Genomic DNA, 14,497 nt, shown 5'->3' with positions numbered 1-14,497 from the left:
TTTTTAGACTTTGAGAATAATATAGGGTATGTAACTAAACATTTTATGGTTGTGAATGGATGGAAATCAGAAAAGATTAGGACAGCAGTGGAACGTTTATAGAGAAGGATGGCCTGGGCCAACCCTTCAAGACAAACAGATGGGTAGGAAGTAGAAGGAAGATCATTCTGTCTGGTAGAAGAAACTGTAAAGGAAGCATTAGATATTAGACGTATTTCTAATATGTCTTCTCAGTGGAAAGAGATGATATTTGCAATCGTAAGGTTGGGCTTCATATATTTGTGTTTTACCACACTAAGTTTTCTCCTTTTCTAAGTAGAATATGTATTGGTAACTTCCAGGAGTAATATTTTATCTCCTTTATTTTAAAGAGGAAAGATTATTACTGGGAACATTCACAAGGAAATCATCTATAGAGACAAAATTTGTACTTGAGAAACATTTTAAGATATTCCATTTTTAGAAGTATCTTTATTGTTGGAAATTTAACTGATAAATTTCACATAATTAATGTATTCTATAATTATTTTGGAGTTGCATTTTGCAATAGACTTGTAATACTAAGTTGTTTGATTCCATGGGGAGAAGTCATTCACTTAAATTCACATTGGCATTTCTAATATTGCTAGTAAAAATTTACATTTTGTCTTTTCTTCCTACAGATTGAATTTGAATGTATTAATGAAAAAAAGAGGCAAAAGAAAAAAAGCTACAAGAATTCAGGTGTTATCTGTGTGAAACAGTGTGAGGTCAGTTGGTCTTGGCCATTTATGATATGATGAGATTACATTTTGACTTCTTCTATCAGTATGAATTATAACAAATACATAAATTTTAGGTAGCTGAAAATCACATGAGCCTCTGGTCACCACTAAGGAAAACAGTAGAGTAGTAAACAGTAAGGAAATCTTTGAAGTAACTTTGTTTCCAAGGTTTGCATACCTACCTTTTTTTTAAAATTTTGTTTAATTTGGAAGGCAGAGCAAAAGATGGAAAGAGAGAGAGAAAGAGAGAGAGAGAGAGAACGAGAGAACGAGAGAACGAGAGAATGAGAGAACAAGAACTTCCATTCACTGGTTTACTCCTCAAATGCCCACAATAGCTGGACTGGGTCTGGCCAAAGCCAGGAATCTGGAACTCCATCGAAATTTCCTATGTTGGTGTCAGGGACCTACGTACTTGAGCTATCCTATACTGCCTCCCAGGAATGTATTGGAAGCAGAGTAGCCAGAACTTGAGTCAGCCACTGCAGTTTGGCATGTGAACATCATAGGTGGTGGCTTAACTTGCTGTGCCACAATGCCTGTCCCCGCTTAATAAGTTTTTAGCAAAGGAATATTTGTAGGAAGTATTATAGTTTTTCATTATCTTAGGAAATGTGGGTACCATGGTATTTTTCCAGCTTATTTATGTTAATGGGCCTGACCTGGCCACTTGTCCTGTCATAATTTCAAGATAAGATGTTACAAGTGTAGGAGAAAAAAACCAAAATTTTATCTACCAAACAAGTGGAATTTTGTTTGTTTCTTTAAATTTTGAATACTATGGTTGTTAAATCTTTCAACATATTAGACTCATGAGTAATCTCTTAAAATGTACAAGGGAGTATATTCCATCTCTGAATATTAAAATTCCAATAAACATTTCTATAATTTCAGATTTATTTTATTTCATTTTATTTGAAATAAAGCAGAGATACAGATTGAGGGAGAGAGAGAGAGAGAGAGAGAGAGAGAGAGAGAGAGAGAAGTTGGATCAGACAGGGAGCAGCCGGGACTTGAACTGGCACCCAAATGGGATGACAGCATTATAGGAGATGGCTTTACCTGCTAAGCTACAATGCTGAAGTCAAATATTACTGATTCATGAACTTGTAGGTAGGGATGGGGTGCCTTAAATTCAAATGTGGTCGTGATTTTTCACCTGTTTTTATCATGTGCTATTCAAGTCACAACTCTTACAAACCTGTGCAAAAAAGGGCTTATTGGTTCTGTTGTCTAATAGATTGACATTTGTTTTTAGATTACAGTAGAATGCACATTCCTTGACTATATAATGGGAGGATGTCAGCTGAATTTTACTGTAAGTAACACGCTGAATTTTTCCAACATTGGCTGGAGCATCTTTCTATTTTCCTCCATTTTGCAGGATTCTTTCTTTTATTGCCAAACAGACTTTGTGGTAAAAATGTATAGTCTGTTGACGTGGGCTTCTCAGAGACCTCAGACGTGTTGTTGAGGTTCATCATGAAGCTTTTGGCTTTGTTCATGGGATCTCGTCCTCTTAAGAGAAGGCTGATACGTACCAACCATGGTTATCCTGCCATGATTTAAGGGATAGAAAGCGATAGTCAAATAAATTTGCAAAAAAAAAAAAAAAAAAAGCCTAAGTCATGGGTATAATAATTTGTGATTTAAGATGGCTATAAAAATAGGAACAGCAGGTTGTTTCAAGTTGAGGCTGTACTTGCGTAATTGTCAATGGAAATGCTGGTAGGTATGTATTAGGAAATGGCAGTAGCAGGCTCTGGGATGAATGTTGCTGTCTTGTCTGCTGCAGTTTCCTTTAAAATCAGGGTTGTAATTGCTATTTGGCAGGTGGGAGTGGACTTCACTGGCTCCAATGGTGACCCAAGGTCTCCGGACTCCCTCCATTACATCAGTCCCAATGGTGTGAATGAGTATTTGACTGCTATCTGGTCTGTGGGACTGGTCATTCAGGATTATGATGCGTGAGTATGACTTTAGGAAAACTAAGATGCTTGTTTCCTAATTCCCCGGAAAAGGCAGTTTGTATTCTTTGCCAGTATGCTGCTATAGTTGGTAGGGTGAGAGTAGCTTTTCTGATTTTCTCTTTGTGACAATTTTAGCATTTACCTTTGATCTCTAATCTCCTGCTATGATTAGTTGTAACACATTTTATTTTATATAGCTTACTTATTTGGTAGACAGCTGACATCGGCCAGGCTCTTGTTTCTTTGATGTGGTTTCCTTGGATTTTATTCTTAAGGTATAGTCATGTGTGTGATTGAAATCTAGATGACACATTCTCTAAACACTAGTAGAAACTATATATGGGAATATATATCTTTTTTTAAAAAAAGATTTATTTATTTATTTGAAAGTCACAGTTAGATAGAGAGAGAGAGAGAATCTTCCATCTGCTGATTCACTCTCCAGTTGGCCGCAATGACAAGCACTGGGCCATGCTGAAGCCAGGAGCCAGGGGCATCTTACAGGTCTCCCACATAGATGGCTGGGGAAAACACTTGGGCCATGTTGCACTGCTTTTCTCAGGCCATTAGCAGGGAGCTGGATAGGAAGTGGAATAGCTGAGAGTGGAACTGGTGCCCTCACGGGTTGCTGGCATCACAGGCCTTATCCGTTACGCCAAAATGCCAGCCCCTAGAAACTATTTCTTTTTTTTTAAGATTTATTTTATTTTTTTTTAAATATTTATTTATTTATTTGAAGGTTAGAGTTACACAGAGAAAGGAGAGGCAGAGAGAGAGTCTTCCTTCCGCTGGTTTACTTCCCAATTGGCCGCAATGGCTAGAGCTGCACCAATCCGAAGCTAGGAGCCAGGAGTTTCTTCTGGGTCTCCCACATGGGTACAGGGGCCCAAGGACTTGGCTCATCTTCTAATGCTTTCCCAGGCCATAGCAGCGAGCTGGATCGGAAGTGCAGTAGCCGGATCTTGAACTGACACCCATATGGGATGCTGGTGCTTCAGACCAGCCCTGCTGCGCCACAGCACCAGCCCCTTATTTTATTTTTTGAAAGGCAGAGTTAGAGAGGCAGATATGGAGAAAGGGAGGAAGGGAGGGAGAGAGGAAGAAAGAGAGAGATCTTCCATCTACTGTTCACTCCCCAAATGTCTGCAACAGTGGGGTTGGGCTAGGCTGAAGCCAGCATCCAGGAGCTTCTTCTGAATCTGACATAGGTGGAGAGACCTAAGGACCTGGGCCACCTTTTGATGATTTCCCATGCACATTAGCAGGGAGCTGGATTGGAGTGGAGCAGCCAGAACTCAAACCTGTGTCCATATGGGATGCTGGTGTTGCAGATGGTGGCTTAACCCGATTTGCTACAACCCTGGCCCTGATACTATCTCTCTCTCTTTTTTTTTTTAAATATTTGTTTATTTATGTGAAAGAGTTATACAGAGAGAGGAGAGGCAGAAAGAGAGAGAGAGAGAAAGAGAGAGAGAGAGAGAGGTCTTCCATCTGCTAGTTCACTCCCCAAATGGCCGCAACAGCTGGAGCTGTGCCGATCTGAAGCCAGGAGCCAGGAGCTTCTTCTGGATCTCCCTCATGGGTGAAAGGGGCCCAAGGACTTGGGCCATCTTCCACTGCTTTCCCAGGCCATAGCAGAGAGCTGGATAGGAAGTGAAGCAGCCAGGACTCAAACCGGCACCCATATGGAACACCGGCACTGCAGGCGGCAGCTTTACCCTCTACACCACAACGCCGGCCCTCTGATACTATCTCTTAACAGATCTATTTTTTTTGGAAGTCATCAAAATATTATATTTTATTTTAAAAATCTTTATCTGCTTATTATTTACTTGACAATTAGAAAGACATCCACCAGAGAGACACAGAGGTTTTCTATCTTCTGATTCACTCCCTAAATGCACCCAGTAGTCAGGGCCGGGCCAGACCGAAGCTGAAGCCAGGAACTCAGTCTGGGTTTCCCATGTGGTTGATAGGGACCCAGTGATTTGTGCCATCATTTGCTTTCTCCTAGGATGTGCATTGGCAAGAAGCCAGAATGGAGAGCAGAGCCAGGACTAGAATCCAGGCACTCCAAAATGGGATGTGGGTATCCCAAGTGGTGGTGTGCTAAATACTTGTCCCTCAAATTATTTTTTTGATGGTGACTTCTGACAAGAGCTAAGGGATAATGTGATCTAATTGCTATAAAATATTCTCAATGGTTAGATTTGGAATAGATTTGAATAGGTCCTCTTGAAGGTTTCCTAAACAATGGGAAAAAAAAATCTACATTTTTTTTCCTGGATCTGTTAGTGTACAGGAAAAATTTTCACTTGTTTTTGCTGATTTTTATTTTATGAGAGTTTTTTTATGTATTGATAGAGTTTTTCTTTTCTTTTTCTTTTTTTTTTTTGACAGGCAGAGTGGACAGTGAGAGAGAGACAGAGAGAAAGGTCTTCCTTTTTGCCGTTGGTTCACCCTCCAATGGCCGCCACGGTAGTGCGCTGCAGCCGGCGCACCGCGCTGATCCGATGGCAGGAGCCAGGTGCTTTTCCTGGTCTCCCATGGGGTGCAGGGCCCAAGGACTTGGGCCATCCTCCACTGCACTCCCTGGCCACAGCAGAGAGCTGGCCTGGAAGAGGGGCAACCGGGACAGGATCGGTGCCCCGACCAGGACTAGAACCCGGTGTGCCAGCGCCGCAAGGCGGAGGATTAGCCTAGTGAGCTGCGGCGCCGGCCGATAGAGTTTTTCATTCATCTGTCATAGCATGTAAGCAAAATTTTCAGGCAAATGCAAGCAAAGCTGAAGCAAAGGTGACAGTTCCAATATCAGGTAAAATTATTGCATCTAAAGAAAAGTTACTTTATAGAACACTTTGTTACATAATCCGGAATGTTTAATACTCTGTTATTTAAGAGTATCAAAGTATTAAATATTTCAAAGTAGCATAATTGTAATGGGCCTCTTATATAAAAAGAATATTTGCGGAAGGGATGGAACAAATACTCAATAGCCATTCCTCACTAAGCCTCCAGGCCCGGACAAATTCCTACAGAAATTCTAACAAACCTATAAGGAAAGAATTTAAATCTGAGAGTATCAACCGAAAAAAAAGCAGAAAGTAGTGAAAGTTTAAAAAGGTGGTCAAAAAAATATAATTTTAAATTTTTATTTTTTTATTTTTTATTTATTTTTTTGACAGGCAGAGTGGATAGTGAGAGAGAGAGAGAAAGGTCTTCCTTTTTGCTGTTGGTTCACCCTCCAATGGCCGCTGCGGCCGGCGCATCGCGCTGATCTGAAGGCAGGAGCCAGGTGCTTCTCCTGGTCTCCCATGCGGGTGCAGGCCCCAAGCACTTGGGCCATCCTCCACTGTCTTCCCGGGCCATAGCAGAGAGCTGGCCTGGAAGAGGAGCAACCGGGATAGAATCCGGCACCCCGACCGGGACTAGAACCTGGTGTGCCGGCGCCTCAAGGCGGAGGATTAGCCTGTTAAGCCACGGCGCCGGCCAAAAAAAATATAATTTTTTAAAGATTTATTTATTTACTTGAGAAGACAGAGATACAGAGAGAAGGAGAGACAGAGAGAAAGGTCTTCCATCCTCTGGTTCACTCGTCAAATGGCCCCAACTGCCAGAGCTGGGCCTATCTGAAGCCAGGAGCCAGGAGCTTCTTCAGGTCTCCATTGTGGGTGCAAGGACCCAAGCACTTGGACTACTTTCTACTGCTTTCCCAGGCCATGAGCAGGGAGCTGGATCAGATATGGAGCAGCTGGGATTTGAACCTGTGCCCATATGGGGTGCCAGCACTGCAAGCATATGCTTAACCTACAGCATCTATAGCGCCAGCCCCAATATGAAATTTTTTAAAAAGTCAATTTCTTAGTAGCAGCAATAGCTTATTAAAAAAATTATAGTAAATAAAAATCAAAATTTATGATGTAATAGAAAATGAAAATGAGTTTAATAAAAGGCCTAGGGTCTTTTGTGAGGAAAACTTCAAAAGTATACTGAAATACAAAGAAGGAAACCTGTTTTAATGGAGAGATATACCACACTTTCTAGATAGGCAGATGGAAAATATCATATTTAGTGAAATAAGCCAGTCCCAAAAGGACAAATACCATATGTTCTCCCTGATCTATGGTAACTAATAGTGCACCTGAAAGATAATCTATAGAAGTGAAATTGACACTTTGAGGTGCAGTGACTTTGAACAGCCCTTGTTTCGACTGTTGAGGAACAGTATTTTTGTCGTACTGTTTACTGAACTCTTAGGATAGAGTTAATCTTATGTATATAAAGGTAATTGAAAATAGATCTTAGTAAAAAATACGCATGGGAATAGGAGAGGGAAGAGGAAGAAGGGTGGGAGTGCAGGTGGAAGAGTGCGTAGGGTGGGAAGAATCACTGTGTTCCTAAAGTTATATTTATGAAATGCATGGTTTGTATACCTTAAATAAAAGATTTCTGGGGAAAAAATAAATAAATGGAGATATATGCCACAATTTCTAGATAGGCAGATGTCATGATAATGATGTAAAATATAAAAAAATTATCTGACTTAATCAAAATTAGAATTAAAAATTACCATGGAACCCTGACAAAATGATTCTAACAATTCTCTAGAATGAAAAATGAATGAGCATAATTAAGGAATTTTTCAGAAAAAAGAAAGAAGAACAAATGAAGGGAGAATTGCTCTAGCAAGTATTAAAGCTTATTTAAGGCCGGCGCCATGGCTTAACAGGCTAATCCTCCACCTAGAGGCGCCGGCACACCGGGTTCTAGTCCCGGTTGGGGCGCCGGATTCTATCCCGGTTGCCCCTCTTCCAGGCCAGCTCTCTGCTATGGCCCGGGAAGACAGTGGAGGATGGCCCAAGTGCTTGGGCCCTGTACCCGCATGGGAGACCAGGAGAAGCACCTGGCTCCTGGCTTTGGATCAGTGAGATGCGCCGGCCGCAGCGGCCATTGGAGAGTGAACCAATGGCAAAAAGGAAGACCTTTCTCTCTCACTATCCATTCTGCCTGTCAAAAAAAAAAAAAAAAAAGCTTATTTAAAACTAGAGTATGGGGCTAGTCCATGACTGGGGAAACCAAGCAAGCTGTTCAGAAATAGATACATGTGAGAGAGATAGACAGAGATCTTGCATTTCCTACTTCACTCCCCAAATGCCCACATTGGCCCAAGTGAGGCCAGGAGTCTGAAACTCTATCCAGGTCTCCTTAGTGGATGCCAGGGACCCAAGTAATTGAGCCATCAACTGCTGCCTTCCAAGGTACATATTAGCAGGGAGCTGGATCACAGCAGAGCAGGCACTCAAACCCAGACACTCTGATATGGAAAGTGGGCATCCCAAGTGCTGTCTTACAAGATAGAATTTTTGATAATAGCTGTCAAAGTAGACAAGAATTGAATTTGGATCCCTGACTCATACTTGATTGTGTTAGGATACTATTCTGTTAGTTATAGACCAAGCTGCTAAAATAGACACCCCAAAACAAAGTGGCTTTGACAGAACAGAGAGTTATTTCCCCTTCATGTTGAATGCCTAAAGGGGAGTAGTTCAGGGCTGATAGGGCTGCCAATTCCCAATTCCCAGCTCACACTTCCAACCCTGAGTCCATGGCTGCTGCTCCGCTTCTCTAGCGAATGGGAAGAGGAAAGAAGCACCTGGGACTACGTATGTACTCCATTTTAGGAACATGATTCAGAAGTGGCTTATGAATCACTTCTCCTTACATCGCCTTGGCTAGAACCTACCTTACCATATCCAGCCCAGAGAAGCTAAGAAGAGTGGTTTCTCGGTGAGGTGTCATAGTGTTAAGACTGGATCTTCAAAGTCAGCGAACTCTAAAGGCTTCCATAGCCTTGGCAACTCATGACTAGAGCCTAGGGAGATTACTGATGCCATAAACAAGAGTGTCAAATTGTTAAGTCAGCAACAGGAGTCATTGTGTACTTACATCTCATGTGGGATCTGTCCTTAATGTGTTGTCTAATGTGAAGTGATGCTATAACTAGTACTGAAACAGTATTTTTATACTTTGTGTTTCTGTGTGGGTGCAATCTGATGAAATCTTTACTAATTATATACAGAATCGATCTTCTGTATATAAAGATAATTGGAAATGAAAAAAAAAAAAACCCTGGTGTTAAATTGGAAATGGCATAGAAAATTAATTAATTTTTAAAAAATATCATGTAGGATCTCTGTCTTTAATGTGCTGTACACTGTTATTTAATGCTATAACTAGTACTCCAACAGTATTTTTTTCACTTTGTGTTGCTATATGGGGGCAAACTGTTGAAATCTTTACTTAATATATACTAAACTGATCTTCTGTATATAAAGAGAATTGAAAATGAATCTTGATGTGAATGGAAGGGGAGAGGGAGCGGGAAAGGGGAGGGTTGTGGGTGGGAGGGAAGTTATGGGAGGGGGGAAGCCATTGTAATCCATAAGCTGTAATTTGGAAATTTATATTCATTAAATAAAAGTTTAATAAAAAAAATTTTAAAAAAAGACTGGATCTTGGTAGAGAGCAGCAGTTTCTGCTTCATATCTTAGTCCAAACCACTATCCAGATGAATTAGAAATTTAATAGCAAAAACAAATCTTGATACGTCTTGGAGGAAAGCTACCTGAACTGTTTATGATATTGCAGTGAGAAAGGTCTTTAAAAGGAAGACAGTGAAGGCAGAAATCCTGAAAGAAGTTTTATGTGTTCACATTGATTAATATTAAAAACAATGAAAGAAGATATATTTTAAAGTCAAAAACAGACTACATACTGGGAAAAATATTTCTGACATGAGATAGATTTTATCTTCAATGTAGAAAAAGCCATTAAGAATTAATGTATAAGGGGGCCAGTGCTGTGCCGTAGGAGGTAAAACCACCACCTGCAGTGCCAGCATACCATACAGGTGCTGTTTTAAGTCCTGGATACTCCACTTCTGATCCAGCTCTCTGCTATGGCCTGGGAAAGCAGTGGAAGATGACCCAAGTCGTTGGGCCTCTGCACCTGCATGGGAAAGCCGGAGGAAGCTCCTTGCTCCTGGCTTCAGATCGGTGCTGCTCCAGCTGTTGTAGTATTTGGGGAGTGAACCAGAGGATGGAAGATTTCTCTCTCTCTCTCTCTCTCTCTCTCTCTCTCTCTCTCTCTCTGCCAGGCATCTGCCTCTCTGTAACTCTGCCTTTCAAATAAATAAATAAATCTTTAAAAAAAACTTAATGTACAGGAGCAGGCATTTGACCTGGTGGTTAAAATGCCTACATCATGTTGCATAGTGCCTGGATTCGAGTCCCAGCTCTGTTGTTGATTCTAGTTTCTTGCTAATGTATGTCCTGGGAGGCTCAAGTAGTTGGGTCTCTGACACCTATGTAGGAGACTTAGATTGAGTTTCTGGCTCCCAGTGTCCCAGCCTGGCTGTTATGGCCACTTGGAGAGTGAACTAGTAGATAGGAACATTTTCTTTATCTCTGCCTTTTAAATAAACAAATAGTAATAATGTACTAAAAAAAGAGTTAGCACACAAAGAATGTACCTGGTAGAAAAATTAGTATGTTCTCTCCTAGTGTTAATATGTTATGATGGTGGAGCATTGGATGTCGGTTGGGGGGGAAAATCCCTGCAGGGGAATACTTAGCAGCCATGTGTATGATATGCTTGTAAATTCAGGTCCACAGGCCTTATTTCTTAACCCTGAGTCAAATATTCAGGCATTTTACTGCAGAAACCTGAGAGATTAAAGATGGTTGGCATTTGCACCACATTTCCATGGCCAAATGTGTGAATAGTCATATTAAGTGGCATAAATAAATACTATAATAATGACTTGTCAATTCAAGTCAGGTTTGGCTGCCAGATGACTTTGCTATAAGCTAATGAAAACACTTATGGTTTTAGGGCTTTATGAATTTATTTATACATTCGTCCAATCAAATGATAGACATCATTTTAAAAGAGTGGGGTAGAAAACATGCATATAAATTCCATTTTTATAAAATACATATGGAGAGGGGATTTTTCTCCCTCAGTGCACAGAAAAATAATTAGAATGAGTTGTCACATATCAATGTTGATGTTCTGGCGGTTACTGTGGGTAAGCTTTTTTTCTCTTAAGTCTTTAATGTAGGAATTTGGGGGGGGGGCAATGAGTTCGTTTTGATTTTATTGTGAGTGAAGATAAAGCTCTTTCTATTTTGAAAAAAACCAAACATCTTACCATTTTTCAAACTTCCATTTCAGAGATAAAATGTTCCCGGCTTTTGGTTTTGGAGCTCAGGTACCTCCTCAGTGGCAGGTAAGAGACAAGCTCATTTTAAAACTTTGCCTCCTAAAAAAACAAAACGGGCCTCATCTGTCCCTTTGTCTTTTGACAGGTATCACATGAGTTTCCAATGAACTTTAATCCAGTCAATCCCTATTGTAATGGTAAGTGAAAAAATAAACATGAAGACTTTAAACTGAAAACCTCACTAGTCTTTGTTATTTTATTTCCTTGTGATTTAAAAGTATTCACATGCCATCCCTAAGCTTCACCTGTGATGTATTTATCTTTCTGTTGTATAAGGAGCATGGTACTAGGCTGATGGTTAGGGTGACAATGATAGTTGTGGAGAAATTCAGTATCATCATAGTGAGGATTGGAGGCCAGGTTCTTCTCCCTTCAGAGTTTTAATAGAAAAAAACAAATTCTCAGTCTTGGGAGTAGATCAAGAAAAATGTTCATATGTTGAAAGTATTTTCACATATAAATAGATTTAAAAATAAGCCTTCGATAAAATGAGTAGTTCAGCGTACAGATCTGTAAGAGTCTGTCAGTCTCACTCTACAAAGGAAAGATGGCTAACGTGATGACTGTTGTGTTCTGTAAGTGGTGTGGGCAGAAGGATCAAAGGGCTGAGGTTTTATAGCAGCTTTCCTCTGTGCGGAGGACAGCAGGGGATATTTGTCTTTAACTTCCTTCTTTAACCTCAAATAGCCAAGTGCTTCCTCCTCTTTACCACATTGAACAATCAACCTAACTGCCAAGTCTCCCACTTCATTATATAAGATTCAAAGGTTTGGAGGAGGAAAGGTAAGCACAGAGGGAGAGGTATAATTTAAAAATGTTCAGACAAGAAGCTAATTTTCTACGAAGTCCTTTTGACTGTTACAAAATGCATAGGTTTCTAACAGAAGAATGTGCTCTTTCCTTCTCTTCCGAACCAATGTTCGTGAAGTAGCAGACTCTGGAGCAGCTCGCTGGGGGCAGTTTGCACTGGGCTTGTCTCCTTGTGTCCAGGGTACTTTTGTATTCTAATTCAGTGCTCCCTTGAGGCACTGCCAATGGCTGTTGTGGGCTCTTTTTTTCCCCTAACCATTTGAACCTAGGAATGTTACATTTTTCAAGACATGTACTTCATACTTATGGTGAATTTGGAATAATTTTTGAGAATTGTTTTTATTAGGTTTTATTTATTAAAAAGAGATGGCATAATTTTGTGGTAATTCATCATAGAGGTTTATTTGCCCTGTAAATAATATGGGCCCAATTTTGGGCCGCTCACGAAGCATGGCTTTTTAATGTTTGCTTTATAGTCCAGAAAAAGATTCAGTTTAGCTGCAGACAAAGGAGATACTCGACAGAAAAACAATATAGCCTTATTTTAAAGCTGGAACGTCTGATCCCCAGTTCCTAAATAATTAATCATTGTCCTCATTTGCCTAGAAATGACACATCCCACATGTTCCTTTAATGCATAGGGAAGATTTTGGCATAATTCAGTTTTAGTTAAGGAACTGAAGACTATTGCTATTTGTGAAGAAATCCAATTATTTACACCTTCAGATTGAAGAACAAGTTAATATGATCAAAAGGAAGAAAATATTATTGCTGTGGTTATGGGCTCCATTTTTTTTTCTTTTTTTTTAAAGCTTTTATTTAATGAATATAAATTTCCAAAGTACAGTTTATGGATTACAATGGCTTCCCCCCTCCCATAACTTCCCTCCCACCCGCAACCCTCCCCTTTCCCGCTCTCTCTCCCCTTTCATTCACATCAAGATTCATTTTCAATTCTCTTTATATACAGAAAATCAGTTTAGTATATATAAAGTAAAGATTTCAACAGTTTGATGGGCTCCATTTTTCTTCAGCATAGGTTGTTGTAAGAAGGAGCTTTGTTACTACTGGACTGACTCCTAGTTCAGCATCACCTGCTGCACAGAAAATCACCTCTGCATGAGTTAGGCATGTTCTCAAAGGTTGTTCACATGGTTACATGTTCTTAAGTTCTAAGTGATTAGTAGGAGTTTATCAGGACTCAAGAGAGTTGGCCTTGTGAAGCTTTTAAACCAAATATATGCTGCTTTTCCTTGTTGATCTGTTTTCTGTTGGACATTTTTAAAACAAGAGACCAATTCTGGTTTATGGTAAAAGTTTTTTTTTGTGGCAGATTTGTATGTTGATCTCAGCAAGTGTGGTGGGGAATTCTTTGGGATGTGTGGTATCTACCTACATCCCAAACACTTTTGTTATTGAGAGCAGATTCAACAAGTGTGGACGGGGCTACACGTTTCATCAGCAGTGCTTTCCCAGCCATGTCCATCACCTTTCACTAGGTTGTGCTGTTGTACTAAACAATCTCTCCTTCTCAGTGGCTTATCATGGGACAGTGATTTCTTGCCCACTTTACATGTGTCTAGACTGCAGCCTTGTTCCATGACTGATGGAGCAGCCCCTGTCTGGGATGTGCTGCTCCCAATGTAGAGGGAAAGATCCAGAAAACTTTGAGAAATCAGGCAGTTCTTAAAATATCTGCTTTGGCATGGATGTCATGTCCACTGCCATGCCTTGGTCACAGCTAGTCAAATGGCCCTATCTAACTTTGTTACATCGCATTTCAACAGATCCAGGGGCAGTACCCCATAACAAACACATTCGTGTTTCTGCAGCAAAATGCAGTAAGTAATCTGGTAGTGAATATTTGAAACTAATGCAGTTTTACCAGTTTAATCCAATATAGCCCATGTCATGCTTAACTTTTCAGCTATTGAATAAAGATTTACATCAATTAATTAGCTAGAATTCATATTAGGTTTATAGCCCAATATTTTTGTAGACTTTCTGGCCATATATACAAATCATGTTTTATTTTATCAGCAACTTTTTCTTGCCATACATCATCAGCTGTATGATGCGACACCTTTTTCATGGTTCTTTTTCCATTTCCATCACATTCAGAGTCACATCAGAATTAAGCACAATTTAACAACCCTACCATAGACAAGGTAATATCTTGACTGAGATGAGAAGAATTGCCTTCTGGGAGAGGGCAGTTTATAGGCTTTTGTAATGGAATTTTATAGTAAATAGCTAAGAGGAACTTCTACAATGGATCTTTTGATTATTTAAGGCACTATATGTTGGTGTGGATATTTAATTAGCCAGTCATGTGAATATATATATGTTGCACTTGAGAATTTATAACACTGCTGCTTTTTCTGATCTAGGAATCCAAGGCATTGTAGAGGCATATCGGGCCTGTCTTCCTCAGATCAAACTCTATGGACCAACCAATTTTTCTCCAATCATCAATCATGTGGCCAGGTTTGCTGCTGCAGCCACCCAACAGCAGACAGCTTCTGTAAGTGCTCGATGGCCAGGGGACAGGAAGAATGTAGACTAGTGGTTGCACCTGGTGCCATTTTTCAATGATATAGTCTTTCTTGGTTTGAGAGTAACATCTGTTGTTACATTAGTGAGCATTACAAATAAGACAACACAAAATG

At 40.1% G+C, this 14,497-nt stretch overlaps 1 protein-coding gene across 2 annotated transcripts in view; it reads left to right on the top strand.

The window, feature by feature from the left end:
* The window catches only part of CPNE3 (copine 3), a 60,008-nt gene that overhangs the window by 34,311 nt on the left and 11,200 nt on the right, over positions 1-14,497 (top strand). For both annotated transcript variants that reach the window (XM_062188292.1, XM_062188291.1), the window contains 6 exons: positions 663-749; positions 2,023-2,082; positions 2,598-2,731; positions 10,970-11,024; positions 11,104-11,155; positions 14,219-14,352. In XM_062188292.1, coding sequence (XP_062044276.1) covers positions 663-749; positions 2,023-2,082; positions 2,598-2,731; positions 10,970-11,024; positions 11,104-11,155; positions 14,219-14,352 — 522 coding nt within the window. The remainder of the gene's footprint in view (positions 1-662; positions 750-2,022; positions 2,083-2,597; positions 2,732-10,969; positions 11,025-11,103; positions 11,156-14,218; positions 14,353-14,497) is intronic.

Source organism: Lepus europaeus, chromosome 4 (assembly GCF_033115175.1).
Source record: "Lepus europaeus isolate LE1 chromosome 4, mLepTim1.pri, whole genome shotgun sequence".
NCBI classification, from domain to species: Eukaryota; Metazoa; Chordata; class Mammalia; order Lagomorpha; family Leporidae; genus Lepus; species Lepus europaeus.
This window is presented reverse-complemented; position numbering and strand designations above follow the sequence as displayed.